Source organism: Temnothorax longispinosus, chromosome 12 (assembly GCF_030848805.1).
Source record: "Temnothorax longispinosus isolate EJ_2023e chromosome 12, Tlon_JGU_v1, whole genome shotgun sequence".
Classification (NCBI taxonomy): Eukaryota; Metazoa; Arthropoda; class Insecta; order Hymenoptera; family Formicidae; genus Temnothorax; species Temnothorax longispinosus.
In genome coordinates, this window is record NC_092369.1 from 7150537 (window position 1) to 7166834 (window position 16298).

The 16298-nt window shown below is 41.9% G+C and overlaps 1 protein-coding gene across 2 annotated transcripts in view; it reads right to left on the reverse strand.

Moving 5' to 3' along the window:
• Positions 1-1314: 1314 nt before the first annotated feature.
• Positions 1315-16298, reverse strand: part of Zip48c (Zinc/iron regulated transporter-related protein 48C) — a 36479-nt gene continuing 21495 nt past the window's right edge. For both annotated transcript variants that reach the window (XM_071795675.1, XM_071795674.1), the window contains exons 5-6: positions 9184-9441; positions 1315-5384 (exon numbers count right to left, since the gene is read on the reverse strand). In XM_071795675.1, the coding sequence (XP_071651776.1) occupies positions 5306-5384; positions 9184-9441 (337 nt within the window). In that variant the 3' untranslated portion in view covers positions 1315-5305. The remainder of the gene's footprint in view (positions 5385-9183; positions 9442-16298) is intronic.

The following is a 16298-nucleotide window of genomic DNA, read 5'->3' on the forward strand; positions in this document are numbered from 1 at the left end:
CCCTCTCGTTCTCGGTCTCGCACCGAACAGTGGCGGATTCACACACATCAGACTCTGCTCTAGGCACATCATATACATAAAATCTGAGGCCCCCCTCGTAGACATCCGCCTTTCTTAGGTCTGCTCCTTTTTAGCTGTGCTTTTTTTTACGTTTTCGTACTTGACAAAGAGGAGAAAGCGACAATAGGCGGAAAAAAATACAGTTAAAAAGAACGAGTTGCCGGTTTAGTCAATGTATTCCACATACAACGACCTAAGATAGTCTTATTTAAGATGCTATTATTCGGGGCTCGTATCCTCGTATTTAATACTTCACACGATCATTCGATCCTCCGGATTCTATTTCTTTCGCGAATAAATGTTGCGTATTTCGGATAGAGGAATTGTCAGGCAACCGATATTATTTAAAATATATATATAGTCGCGTGCGCGTAACAAATAATCCATGCAATTATTCCCATCAGCAATAGCATCAATAAACTTATCTTTTTAATTCTCTACAGCGAAGACCGATTTCGAAATACTTTAAACAAAGTTCTTTACTGTTAAGAAGCAATTAATATCAATCATTGTTCAATCAATCGATGTTTATCGAGGCAGGCATCTGCGCGATTGTACAACCACCTTGTAAAGTTAGGCGCCGCCGAAAGTCGGATGCTCGTCGCATCTCGACGCTCCGCAGAGCGCCCACGAGTCTATTCCTAAATCCGCCACTGCACCCAAACTGGCATCCTCCTCGGTCAGTGCGCCCTACCATCGCAATACACGGGCGCGCGTTCGCACTCGTCGCACCGGGAAACCGAGCCGGCAATGCAACTATCCTTGTCGCACGCCGCTCGGCTCCATTCATGTCTCGGTTCTCCTCGGGTTATGCAACTCACTCGCAGCGAGAGACGCGAGGTGAGGGGATGCGCCGCGCCGACATTGCACACCGTCACTTTACCGCGCCCGAACCGAGAGAGAGAGAGAGAGAGACACACAGAGCAGGGAGAGAACTTGGATAAAACTTACCGTCGACGAGCCCGTACGACAAGCACTCCTTCTTCCTTCCCCAGCGTAACACCTATTACTTTCATCAATCACTTTACAAATAAGACAATGCTCCAAAATCTTTATTTCTGTGGAAACATAAGTAGGTAGAGCGTTAATGCAAGAGAATAAAATTCTATTATCGTCTCGGGTACAGGAAGAGGAGAGCAGGCTTGTTAAGAGATACATATTACTTCTCAACTGTTGGAACAAACGATTAGTAGAGTAGTTTTGAGGAATAGATGGAATTTTGTAGGTGAATGTGCCATGTTTTATTACGTACGCTTTAATGCACTTCTTTTTTTTATTGCACATCTTTGAAAACCATTACACCGCAGCATTAAATTCGTGATAAATGAATATTTCTTGAATATGCAGTGTGTAAGGTTTTGCGACGAATTATACCAATTTAATTATACGCGATAATGAACGGGCGGACAATGAATCAGTCGTTCCGTCTAATCACCAAATACCTGGTGTCTTGCTTAAACGAGTAATCCTAATTAAGTTACGAAGGCACCTAATTTAATCGGAAAGGAAATTCTTAATACTTTCCGGTTGTAAAAGTTACCAGAAAAAAAGAATCAATTGCGCGATGTGCAAACGCATTTCTTCTGGATAGTATATTTCCTATTAAAATATCTTAATTAACGAAAACATGCTATCATCAATAAAGTACTAATCGCCAAATCAATGAAGTAGCGGGCGGGCGTAAATTAACAATTTACATGAATGTCCGCACCGCACGCGTTTTACAATTGACTGTGTTACCTACCTAGATATAATATGATAATTTGTATAATTACACAATTCGCGTAATTAATTACATTACTAATTACAGAAGATACATTCGCTAAAGCACCGCTCGCGCACGTCATCGTAATCGTCGACGTGATGCTGTGCCGTCGACATTGATCGAGACGTCCTTCGCTTCTATCATCGAAGCTTCTAACGGCAGTGCTAGGTCGCACTAGTTTAATATAAACCGAGCGTCGGTGGTTTCCTTTGAACTGTAAATTGTCTGTCGATCGTCCGTATCAAGGATCGTCGAGAAGATCTATCAACGGTCGTTCACGCGACAAGAATTCTTCTTCGCAAGAAGAAAGTCCAATTGACTCTTGAAATTGACAATTTTGGTCTTGTAAAGCATCAGTTTCATAAAAGCAACGATCTGTTCCAACAAATGCTTAAAAAAAAAACGGACGGTTCTCGTCGATTCGTCGCGTTAGGTAAAATCATCACGCGAGAGATGCTTCTCGACATCCGCGAAATCAGACGGTCTATTTAATGGAATTAATATAAAGGAATATAGGTCTAGATGTGAAAAGTAAGAGGACAAGATGTAATGTTGCGCACAATAGCGATAGCGTAGTGAAAAACCTATTAAAAAGTTGGTCCCCAATCCAAACGTGAAATTAATTATATCAACGTGTCGATATAATGATACTGATTAACGTTAAATTGTATTGCCTTTCAGGATTTTGGACCAACTTCTGATCGCATCGCTGAGCTCGTTGTTGCTTTAAGCTCGAGTGTCATCCACGACAAGGTTCCACCTTGTCTTCTCTACACATCACGGTATTTCGTACATACGTGGGTACACGTATATTGTTAATACTTTAGATGGTTTATCGACTGTGTGTATCAAAATATAATCTCTATATCTTATATAAAGCGTACAGCGTCGAGAATCGGATTAACCAATGATTGATCTGTTCCTTTCAATTACTGCGAATACGCCTATCCGGCCTATCGAGGAATATCGATCTGAGACGCCGACTCGCAGCGATCTTAATAATGAAAACAGAATATTACATTCGTATCATGCATGCTGAAACTAAATATTACTCGTAGAAAGAAGCTGCATTTTGGAATTAGGCAAACCAATGTCTGAAGATAAAATAAATTTTATATATCTACCTTTTTTATACACATATCTACAGGATATAAAAACTATGAAAAGACTAAATACTTATTATATGTATATTCCTAATACTTCATTATATACCACTGCATTAAAATGTTATATAGAATTATGTTATTGTAGATATGAAAAGGAGATATTTGTAAAAAATGTTTGATTTAATTACAGATAACGGTTACTTTTCTGTATCGTCTTAATTGCAATTATTAATTTGCACTTAAATTTATAGAAGTAGAAATTAAAACCTTGAAAAAAAAACCCAAATGACTAATTTTTGAAGGCTTGAGAACACACGCCACTATATCCGATATGCCATGCTTTGGTCAATTGGCCAATCAACCAAGGAATCCTCATTTGGTCTCTAATTGTAAGTAAGTAAAATTATGTAGATATTGTTTATTTCATTCATATATTATTATTTCATTAAAATTTATTTTGACTTCTTTAAATAGCACTATAAATTTTTATAATGGCTCAATGATCTGATGATTTAACTTAGACGTTTCTTTAAAGGAAATACCGTAGACGAGAGAGGCGTGTGTCGGATTCCGCGAGGTGATCTATTTTTGCGCCAACGGGTATAGTGGCAACCTCGTTACGTGCTCCGGGATAAACGGCACGTCGCTACAAGAACGAAATTGCACCGTGCGCGCGGTGTGTGATTAGAAAGGGCACATTGTAACGCAATAAATATGCGTATAGGTTTACCTACCAGGCACGAGAGCGTAGTCGGTGATTGCGTGCGAGCACGAGAGATACATGCAAGTTGCGAAATTCGCACTCTTTCGAGAGAGCTCCGTTTCAGAAAGGCGCAAACGAATTTGCATAATGCGACGGTGGGCCTCTCATTAGTGAAGAATGAATAAGGCGGCAGTATATAAATCGGAAACATGCCAATGATGATTTGCGAATCACGAACTAATTCCGTGATCAAACCGCAGATTTAAATCTCACAAATACTAACAATATTCACGATAATTAAGTAATAATACAAATACTTTGACACAAATTAATAAAACAATATCGATAATCTTTTAGGGAAATACTGGATTTTACATAAAAACTTGGTAAAATTAAAGTGATTTTATTATAAACAATCTTTGTTCTATATCTATATTACTTTAATATTCTAAATGGATAAATATACATAAATAAGAAAAATGTAAAATAAAATTTGATGTAAAATATAAATAATGACAAAAAGATCAGTCAATATTGATGTTGGTATAAATATAATTACAACTTGATGTTTCCCAAACCATCAAGAGGGATTCAGTATAAAGAGAAAATAATAATGGAATCAATGGAAAAATATAATTCCCTCTTAAAAAATATTTCGTATTAAATTTTTTTTCTGGATACTTAGAACGTTTAATTAATTCGTCTATAGTCAAGACGAGTCAAGTCGATATAAGAAATGGCGCAAGCGATATATACAGGAATAAATAGCTTGAAGTTTCCTGGAACTCTATTGTGTCTGAAACGATATATGTCATAATATCTATATAAATCTGTCTACGTATTTGATAAAAAATTAATATCCATTCCCTCTTTGTGAGATATCGACATTTCTCGATACTGTACTTTCAATGAAATAGATAGCTTAAAATGCTGATTTTTTTTTTAACAGTTCTCGACGCTGCACATTGTTTTAATTGCTTTACCTACCGAATTTTCGCGATTGTATCGATCTTGCAATTATCTCGGTGAATCCTGACAGACATCGATTTCGATGTTCGATTTTAAGTTCAGTCAACCAGGCTATCGTGTGTCTTCGACTTCTGGAATTGCATCGACGAGGACTAGATACGAGGGAAGACATTTACGAAGTGAAATGCATTCTAGAAGTGAAATGCGTTCTAGAAAAATATCTACCGGTTTAGAAAATTGTTGAGCGATTACACAACTTAGCCTTCGTTATAGCATTAATCGGACATCGAATTACAGACGAGTCTTAAAAACGTAGTTTCACATGATGATTAATATTTTATGTATCTTATATATCTCTCTGTTCCCCTCGATGACTACCAGGAATCACAAGGGTTATAGTCTGAAACCTGATTGAAAACACTCCTTATTTCGCTACTGTTGGATTCTCCTGAGTCTTTAAGGATAAAAGTGCCGTATACGAAACGGCGGATAAAAAACACACGTCGGGACTGGAAAACATTCGTTATCGCTAGGCATTCGGTTTTTGACTTCTTCGCGAGAAGACGTGCTATTGTCCGGTGAATGCCGCGAATTAAGGGGACGGTCTCATCGCGACTGCGAACACTTGTTACCATTACCAGATGATCTTTACACGTTCGCAAAAGCGTGGACGCGCCCGTAACTACTTTGGGGACGATGTCCTTAACCTAGGCCAACGTCTAGGGACATCATCACTAGGAAACCGACGATAGCGGCCCAGCTGGCGAGTTTGCCATTTCCGCTGTAAACAAAAAGCGCATGTGGCACGCGCATTAAAATCCAGGAGATTCGCAAGAAAGCTGCCAAAAAATTCCAAACGTATCGCTCCACTTGACACGACTTATACGACAATGTTGAATTTAGCGGTTTACATTTTCCGTTTCGACAATTTTATCCGGGTAATTCTGCCTTCCAAAAGTTCGTCCGAAACTCCAACAAGGACAGGATGTTCGCGCGCGTATCAAGTTCTTTCTAAATCTCCGCAATATTGCGATTTGGTAGCGGCGTGATGCATGAACGGCAAGAATCGGGAGGGAATTTTAATTAGCGCAACCGGCGGCGCACGGATCGAATGTAAAAATCGAGAGAGACGTTGGTGGTGGACCAGGGTGGAGGACGAGGGGGGGGGGGAGAGGGAGGAACGAGGGTGCGGGGAATTAAAAAGGCGGCACTGGCGCCGTCGCCCACTGCTATCGTCATCGTCTTCTCTGCTCCTACGGCTCCGTGGCAACGACCTGGGAGAAAGAGAGCCCCAGGATGGCGAGAAATAAAAGGGTTTTCGCGGCAAGTAAGTAGGGATTAAGCACATACAAAGCACACACTCGCGCTGCGCCGTGCCGCGCGTATATACCCCGGTATTGCACGTCACGGCTTGTTGATTTCGTAAATTATACACGGCCATCAATTTTAACGGCCGGCGAAACGCGCCGTTGTATTTCGGTGGGCGTTCTACCACATCAATCATATCCGCGCGGTAAATACCTCCTTTCGGTGTGCGTCAAAAAATTTGTATTTTTATTGGCCATTATCGTGTCTCATCGCAATGGTAGCTGGGATAACAATGTTCGCTCTCTTCTTTCCCGTCGTCGTCCCGTCGTCGTCGTTTGCTCGGCAAAACTGGGGCGCCGCGTCAAGTCGCGTCGCGTTTCGCATCCGCTAAACGCATCCGCTAAGAGCCGATCCTCGATCTGATTTATCCTCTGTTTGGCGTGATACCGACAGTACGTTACTCTCTTCCGTACACGATAATAAAATTCTAACGTATTTCGTGTACTTTCTGATTTTTTTTCACGTTCGAAAATCGTATCATGTTATCGAGCACTCCATATATTAAATCGCACCGATTTCTCATTGATTTGGTATTCTCTTTTTTATCTCACAAAGTTACCACGGTCGAAACTGCACAGTTGCAGAAGAAAAGATCGGCTAACTTGACGTCCGATTCCGAATAAGTGAAAGTTTCGAGATAAGGCAATAAATTTAAATATCCCTACGTTGCTCGGCCGCGTCGAACATGCAGCACGGATATCATCGGCGAAGCAAGGCGTTTCTTTTCGCCGAGCAGAGGAAAATGCAAATTGCACGAGGGGCGATCGTTCCGAATCGAACCGAGCCGTGCCGATTTTTACCGGTGCTTCTCCGTCGAAAGTACCGAGATCTCGAGAGAGAATTCGAAGGAGTCTCACGCATTCCGATGTCCTTTTTTCCTCGACTGAAATTGATATTGCGTCTGTGGCCCAGTTTTAGTCATAAACGCGGATAGCTTCGCAATTTGTTCTCCTATTTATAACTCTAGTTACGATGTGGACAAAAAACTTCTTTTAATCGAGACTAGCGCTACAAAAGTCGTTGCCCAACCCATAATTTTTTACACGTTTAAATGAAGCAAGTGTGGATTTAGCAAGTATAATTCTGGTAGCTCGACAGTAATACAAATATTGCAGGTTGCGAGTTGAGCATTTACGGCACTTAAAAGCGTATTCACAGTCGTTCCTCAGGAATAACAATTCGCTAATAATAGTAGTATTCATATTTGCGTATGCACAAATGTATAAAGAAGGAAATCTCGTACTTCTAGGGCTTGATCACAAGTACGCTTCTCGGATATGATCGTTGCTAGAATTTCGAACATATCGATATTGAGTGCATTAGAAAAGCGAAGTTGGACCGCGTGCATCTATGCAAATGTAGTTCGAGATCGACTGATTTTCTTTGAAGAGTCGCATGCTCGCGTTTCGTGGACTCTCCTTTCGTGGAGGTCGAGCAACGGTTTCCACGAAGGAGAGGAAAGACGGGACGGTAGAGAGAGCGAGCGATCTGTTTTCACTTTTGTGTTTTCCGGCCACCCGGAGGGTTCCCGAGGGAGCGAGTCGAGGCTGACTGTCTCAGGGGATCCTTGACGAGAGAGAATCGCGACGAGAAAAAGAGAGAGAGACGGAGAGAGAGAGAGAGCGTGTACCGTGCTTTCGCGCTTGGGTATCCGGGCGGTTAGATCGCACGCGAAATACAAAAGGAGCCAATTATAATGACAATGCACCTTCTTCAGCTAGGCCGCCGCCAGGCCTGGGAAAGAAATTCGCCACGTCCGTTTCGCCGACGGCGCGCTAACTACGGCACTGCCGTCACGCGCCATTGTACCGTAATCGCTCTCGAATACGGATATCGTATAGATACTTAGGTACGTTTGTGCGTGCGAGTACGTATGTATAGGTACATATGCGCGTCCGCTTGACACGAGTAGAAATTCATAGGACATACGCGACACGAATTTTTTCTTCTCTATATTTATGCGCTTCGGTGCTCCGCATACTCCGGTCGAAACGGATTCCGGACGTTTCGCGCGGTCGCCGGAACGATCTCGCTGATTTCTAGCGGCTTCGGATCGTAAAGAACATAAAAATAAAGAGTTACAGACTTCGTCGTCACGTTACATTGAAAGAGTCACGATTAAGTCGCTGTGTGTGTAATCTATTACTGTAATCAAGTTAAACGAATGGATATTAAATGAAACGAATGAAAGAAATTATTTTCAGTTAATTTGATATAAACTTCATAAATCTAATAAGTTATAAAAGAAGTATGGAAAAGATATATAAATATAAATATGAAATTTTACAAATTGCCACACGATAATCTCTAAATCGATTCGCGTAATTGATCGTATCTTTCTTCTTAATTTGTATCCACAATAACCGGTATTATTTTTCTCATATAACGCAGAAAATATTTCTGAGAAAGTAAAGTGCAACAATAAATTAAACTGCCGATCATCGAGAAAATGACACTCTGAAGGATCGAATTGGAGGATCACGCGTTATTGAAAGATCGCCATCGAGCGGCTATCCGCATTCGCGTCCGAGGACGAGAAAATAAATCCCGAAATGAAGGGCCATTGTGTCGGTGGGAAAAGCGTCTTCCGCCCTTCTGACTCTGAGACTAGCCTGGACTTCTAATTCATCGTGAATGGACCGAGGGTGAAACGTGAGACGGAAACGGGTGCAAGTGCACCGTGGGCTGGTGCTTCTGGTACGAACGGTGTTTTAAAGAAACGAAAAGGAAAAGAAAGAGAGAAAAAGAAAGGGAGAGAAAGAGAGGAAGAAGGACAAGGGAGAGAAGAAAGAACGGGGAGAAGCCGGAACCAGTTAAGGAAACGAGTTGCGCCCAACTCCCTTTGCGCGAACCGGCTTCACCCTTCTACATTCAACACCACCTTCCACGCTTTTTCAATAACACGTGCATTTTCCGAGTACCCGATGTACCGTGCGCGATCATAAAGTTCCTTATCGGAAATATCGGTTGTAAGTCGATATCGGAAATGCTCAACAGGTTTATTATCTACCGATTTTTGCCGAATAGCTCTAAGGCTCGACTGAACTCGTGATCGCGCTATTTATACATTTTCGAGAGGGACTCCTAATCGCGTTGCAGCGATCTTGAGAGCGAGTTAAGTGACCGTTATTTTGAGCATTGCAAAAAAGCGTAAATAGGAGTCGTTTCGCAGTTTCAAGTTTTTCCGGGCAAGTGGATTATACGGTACATACCTTTGATGCGCTTCCGGGATAATGTCGTCGATCACAACGTAGATCATCGCACCGGCCGCGAAGGCAAGTGCATAAGGTAGCGCAGGTGCGGCGAGCGTCACTCCGGCTGCGCCAAGGACACCGGCAATGGGTTCCACCATCCCCGAGAGCTGGCCGTACCAAAAGCTCTTCAGCGTGCTAATCCCGGCAGCTTGAAGGGGCAAGGACACTGCCAATCCTTCTGGGAAGTTTTGTATCCCGATCCCGATCGCGAGATTTCTGTAACAAAATTCAGAATTTGAACGTTACTTTTGATTTGTGAATACATGTAATTAATTATAAATTAAAAATATGAGTCGCTCTAAAATTATCCAAGAAAAAATCAACTTTTTAAATAGCATCAGTGACAAGACTGTCTTGCATACTCGGTATAATTCATTATCTATATAGCGATAACCGATTCTTTCACAAAGTTAACGCAATCGAAAACGTTCCAGCGTATAAGTATCGCGATATTTCTGTACCAGTCTCAAGATAGGTACTCCGATCTTGCACCGAGCGCACCATTCGCGAATTCCGTAAGGTTGTGCACCGATGGGCCGCAACGATGATATGCAAAAATAGGGGCCGATCTGCCGCCACCGAATTGAGAAAAAGCGAAGGAAAAAGGGAGAGAGAAAGAGAAAAAGAGAGGAGCGCGATAAGAACGAAACCAAAGGAGACAAGGTGGCTCCGCGCGAGAATCAACTTGCGCGTGTACATATACACAAACATACACACGCACACACATTCTTTTTCTCTCTTTCTCCAACGTGGCAGTGAGTTCTTGAAACTGGTCGACGGCTTCGACATTCTCCAGATTTTTCCATCTTCGCGATCGGAGCGAAGCGCTTAGAGAGCCGCGAGGCTTCCTCTAGATCCAGCCGTATGTACCGCTCACTCTTTCATGCCTACCGAAGAACGGCTAAGCTTACTCGACCAGGATCGCCGCTCATAAATAAGATGTCAATGAACGACAAAGCCTTGAGTTTCGCTTCCAGTTACGCGGACTGCCCAGCAACGAGGTGAAGCCGTTGGCGCAATAGTCATAAGTAAATTGACGTAATATATACGTAACGTGTTTGTATAATTGACATTAATAACTGATTATTGCAATGTCGAATATCCATTCGCTGCGAATCATTCAGGCTTCCGTACACATACATATATATATATATATATATATATATATATATATATATATATATATATATGAGTGATGTAAGTTAAACACGTAAATTTATATAATTGATAATATAGTTATAAATCAGTACATAAGGTTGTTAATTAATCTCTGGATGTATGGATATTAAGACATAATCTTAATCTTACATAACTTTTCAAATATAATTATGGTGAAATGCGGGGCATTAAAAATAATTTGTATAATATGCGCAAAAATGATCACGCGATGCATTAGTGACGTGATCGATATAGAAGAGATAGAACGTTAGCGCTTCGTTGCAAGCTCGCGAGACCTCTTTCCTCGACCTCCGTTCATCTCTGTCTCTCTTTTCCGCGACCTCGCGGATCGCCGAGCGTGATCTATGGTACAAGTAATAGCATGGTAGAATCACGTCGAAGAATGAGAGAGAAAGGCAGGCGGCGAGAGCGAGCGAGCTAGCGAACGGGCGAGCGAACGAGATGGAACGAGGGAGGGAAGGAGCGGCGGGAGAGAGACGTAACAGGTGAATGAACGACGGGATACACCGCGTACACAATCTAACACGGCGCACAAGCCGGCGGGATATTTCATATATTGCACACCGCCGCCGCGGAATTCTCCTCAACTTCGGAATATCATCGCTCTCCGACCGCTCTCGACCCCGCGTTCTCTGCCAATCCCGCGACGAATCCTTCCATTCACTACTCCGAGCGAGTCGAGGAACGCAGGTTGAACTTTGCGAGCTCGCGAGAAGAAGCCTCGCGGACGAATCGACATGGATGGATTGAATTCCGCGGGATGTAAAATGAGCTATTTATTCATATATGTCGAGTTACGCATGAGAATATTTCCAGGAGAAAGTGCAGGTTACGTCTCTTTGACAACAATTTTTTAACTATTTCTAATCCTTATTTAAACTTGTACAGTGGAAATTAATTAAAATACATAGATCCTTGCGACTTTTGCGAGGTAAAGTTTAACTTGTTTCTCGACGGTTAATATTTCTTCGAAGGCAATTGCGAAATTAATTATAATCCGGCTGCGAGGTCATTGCAACCATGAATACGTCAGCGCTGGTCTGTCTCTTTTTCTCTCTTTCTTTCCATCGGTAGACCTTCAATGGGATTCTCAGGATCGACGTAATAGTATTCCTATAAAACTAGAACCGTGGGGCCTCGCAAGAACCCTATGACGAGAGCTGAATTGAAGACGGGGAACGGTCGGGAGACTTGTCCGGTTAGCGAGATGATCCAATTCTAAGGCCCATAAGAAGCGAGAAAACGGTACCGGGCTTCATAGAGGAGACTAACTATTCGAATGAATGACTCGACTGAACCGGACAGAGCCGCATGCGCGCGAAGCGACCGAAACGAAGAAAAACCCTTCGGTTCTGGTACGTGGAACGAGGTAACGAAGATCTTCCGCGATCTAGCTCCCGTAATTCGATATTCATGAGCGCCGGACTTTACGAGGCGAACGCTGCAACAAGGGGCTGCCGTTCAGGGGCTTCAAACTCATCGTTTGCTAGTAATCGTATTTCGCGACTTGATGAATAGCATTTCATAAATACTCCTGCTTCAGATGAATGCTGAGATAAATCAAAACCTTAAATAGATAAATTAGCAATTATAGTCATATAAATATATAAAAGCTGTATATCATTTCAGAATTTTCGCGAATCTAATGGCGAATAATTTTGTCTTTCGTTCTCAAGATAATTGCTTGTTTCTTGTTTCATTAGTTATTTTTATTCCGAATTTCAGTCAAAAATTAATGAGACATTCTAGAGATTTTTGCGGTGTACATTGTTCGAAAATGGGATTATTCTATCAAGAATGAAACAGCTACTTATAAATAATCTAATAAAAAGCCTCCTCTCCTTATCCTTATCCCCATTATAATCATGTAAAAATGTTACCGTTGGTGAAATGTTGCCGACGCGAAAAATTGATGCGTCCACGGTCCACGTCGCCCGCAAAAATCTCTAACCACCACGTGAACGCAAGCGGATCGATCCAAGATGGAAAAAACAGGCTCTTCCGCGATCCGACTCGGCGAATCATCGATTTGCGAACGATCGGGATTTATAGGGAACAATCAGCATGTATTTTTGATTAATTAACTGCTCGATTAACTGCTTTACTATACTAACTGTCCTCTTGATTCACGTAGCGGATCGCGAAGTTGCAGAAATCTCCGCCGCATTAACGTAATGCGGAGGACACAGAAAGAATCGAGACAATCAGTCTCGCGACTCTTTCAAATTTGTATGAAGAATCTGTTAAAAAGCGTTAAAGTATTTCGGGGAAATGTTATTGTGATTAGCACGCGGTCTCGAGGTTGTTTTTCGGTGTACGTGACGCACTTTGTTTACGTGACGTCGCTGCGCGAGAACAAAGTCGCCGGCACTGCCGGCAGGTAGCTCAGAACTGTTCTGTACGTTGTAGCGTTAAGATCTCTCGATCGCTCTTCGCAACAATATGCAATTATCTCCCGTACAATTAACTAACGCTTACGTTTAATGAATCGCATGGATATCAAAGCAATGAACACTTGATTCGAGCGGATACATATTTCGCGCGATCTATTCGAAACGATACGCGATGGGAATGCTGAACTTTGATCACATCGCGTACTTTTGCACGATCCGTTTAATCATTCATTTGGAATACAATTTCGCAGAATCTCGCAAACAGTTAACAGTTAGAAGTGTCGTATACGACCCTCTATAGATCGTCACGCAATTATAATTAACTGCATCAGCATTTCGATAAATGAGTATTGCGCGATAAGGAAATGTGAGAGAAAAAGGAAGCCTTAGGAGACATCGTGCAACGGCGTTGTAATCATGTGTCCTATTTACGCATGATAAAAGATTCGTTGCGATATTCGCGGATGTGTCTAAATTAGAATTTCGCGTTTACTATCTCGCGAACGTCTCGCGTCGCACTTTGAACGCTCTGCCGGTTAAAATATGTATAATTTATCTTCGATTCTCTCTGAAGAGAGAAAGATAATTGGTAATTTGTAAAAAAAGAATACTTGTTAGAAATCGCCGCCGATTGTATAAACGGTTTGTCAAGTCACATTTTCGGGAGTGCCGTACGAAATCATCAAATTTTCGGAAATGTCACGTTATTTTAATAATAAGAATTTTAATAATCTGAACGCGCGTGTTGAGTTAACATTGTCATCGCGGACAATTTTTTCACGGATTAATTTTTTTATTTCGCGTTTTATTTTCGGGAGTGACGTATAAAATATCGCGCGATCGTGGTTGTCCGCGTTTTTTTCGCGAGTGTTGTGTCAGAGAAGTCCTAAGGAGTTGGCAACCTGAATAGCCTGCTGAAAAAAGGAGGAGACCTAGGAGAGGCATCGGCAGAACAACCTTGTGGTGAGTATTAATTTTTAATTATTTATACAAAATTAATCATTCTTTCATGTTTATTCGAATCGTTTTATTTCAATTTAAAAAAAATAATTAAAGAAGAAAACTTTTAAAATTTAATAAAAAAGTTTATCTTATATATTCTTCCCAAAATTCTATAATTATTTTCAAAAATATTTAAACGCCCAGTACCGTTCAAAGTCGTCACATTTTCGAAAAAGCCGTCGCACGATTTTAATAATTAAAATTTTAATAATTTGAACGCGCATTGAGATAAAATTGTTACCACAAACGATTGTTTCACGGATAAAATCGGGTGTTACTTTGCGTTTTATCTTTGGGGGTAACGTATAAAATATCACACGATCGTAGTTATCCGCGTTTTCGCGAGTTTTGTGTCGGAAAAGTCCTATACGGAAAGATCAGCGCGAGTTGACGGTAGAACGACGGCAGGTCCGGTAGAGAGACGATCGGCAGTAGAGGCGGCACAGGTGAATGAATGACGTGATCCGCGCTTTCGCGCAGGGATCATCCAGTATATAAGGTGATTCTCTTTTCCCGCGGGCCCTCTCGCGCGGACACGCAGGGTTCCCGGCGAGAGGTATGTCATGCCGCGGCATGTCGCGCGTTATTTCATGGGACGACGGCATCATCGTCGCCGCATTCCTACGGCGTCGAGGTATATAAGTGGTTGTACAGTTAACCCGTTGGGTCCGGCTGTTCGCCAGTTGCACCGAGGGAGGTCACCCGAGTTCCGAGAATGATCGCCCCTTCCCCTCCCCCACTTGTATTCGCGGTACGTGTACGTGGATATGTACGTGTGCACGAGTGTGTATCGTCGTTCTCTCCCCTCGCTCTCTTGCGGCGCGAGAGCGGCTGGTCTCCCTCTTGCGGGTGCCCCACTACCATCGCGGGCCCTTGAACGCGCACCACCACCGCTGGTGGTTCGGGTGCCGCGGCTTCTTTTCCTTCCTGAGTTCTTTCTGCTTTCCACGGTCAGGGCCCCTGACTACTCCCGGCTCCGTCTACCGTCTTCGCCAGACGGCTAGGGCGACGGAGAATTGTTTCGAGATCGAGAGAACGGTATTTCGGCCGTCGTTCATATCATAATTCAATCGCGCTTAACATTTTAATCTTCTTATTGTTAATATATTTGAGAGATAAATTTAAAAATAGAGACACAAATGAAAAATAAAGAATGTAATAAAATAAAATAAAATATATATAGAGATATAAAGACCGCAATATTGGTCATTAATTCATAATGATACACAGAATATTAAATTTAGTAACAAAAAAGTAATATTGTACAAGACAGACTTTTTTTATTTATATATTTGAAAACTTTACATAAAAAATTATCAGTAGTGCACATGTAGAATATTCTTAAAATTGCTTTTACGTTGAAGAAGCTTCTATATGCCAAAGTCAATAGCACTGTGAAAGGCTAGACAGATTTCATTCATACTATCATATATCTTTGTAGTTTTTCGAATCGAGCGAAACTTCATTTATAGAATAGCGAAACCTCGTTCTGAGTTTGTTTTATATTAAACGCTTATTTTCTGTAACGAGTCTTAAATTAAGGAATCTTCAGGATAAGCTCCGTGCGACTTGCCGAGAGCGAGGTACACGCAACGTATTAATTAGCGCCGACCTTTCTCTGGTGCTAATCGTATTACCGTAACATTTACGCGTGGCTAATCCACCTATTAGCGAAGCTATCATTCTTTCGTGCGGGCGCGAAGAGCGCAGAACGCGGCTGCACGCTACTCCGTGGCCGCAAAAGATTCGAGTGCGAGAAGCAGCAGCCGAGATCGAGGCAGGACGGTGGGCGAAAGAAAACGACGAGAGAAGTCGGGTAGATAACCTTAGGAACGGGGCGGCTGAGAGCTCTCTTGTAGAGAGCGGAGGATACCGGGCCGAGGAATGTTTCGCGCGAGGATCCGGGAGAAAGTATTGGCGAATTGGCGAATAAGTTGACAGGCGCGTAGATCCATGGCGAATTTTCAGGAAGGAATTTTTCTACCGAGAAACCGGCCGGCTTCTTTCGCATAACCGTCTTAATTGAGGTTTCACGCCGCGTCGACGAATGGACGACGCTGCGACGATGAATATGTATTCAGGTCGAAGATAGAACGGAAATGAGGAGGGTAAGCTTGAAAGAAAATCGCTTAATTTAAAGTGACGTGGAAAAGTTTAAACTTGTGATTACTTTTGCTCCCTCAAATTGCTTAAATTTCTTCGAGTTTGACACGTCAAAAGTTGTTAATTTCTTTATATTTTTTTCTGTTCATTTTAAAACTGACAAATATTAGACAGTTCAATAATTTACATAAATTACCAGATTTATAAAATAAAACTTAAATTCCCTGAGTTTGTTTCGATACAAATCCATTTTACTACTAATTGAGAATCGATGTTCCGTCCATATAGTGATTTTAACATGGAATTGATGGAAACATTTTTTTTATTCGAAACTTGCGGGCATGTAAAATCTTGGAAGCTGTGGTGTTTACCGCTTTGATAATAAAGAAATTAACA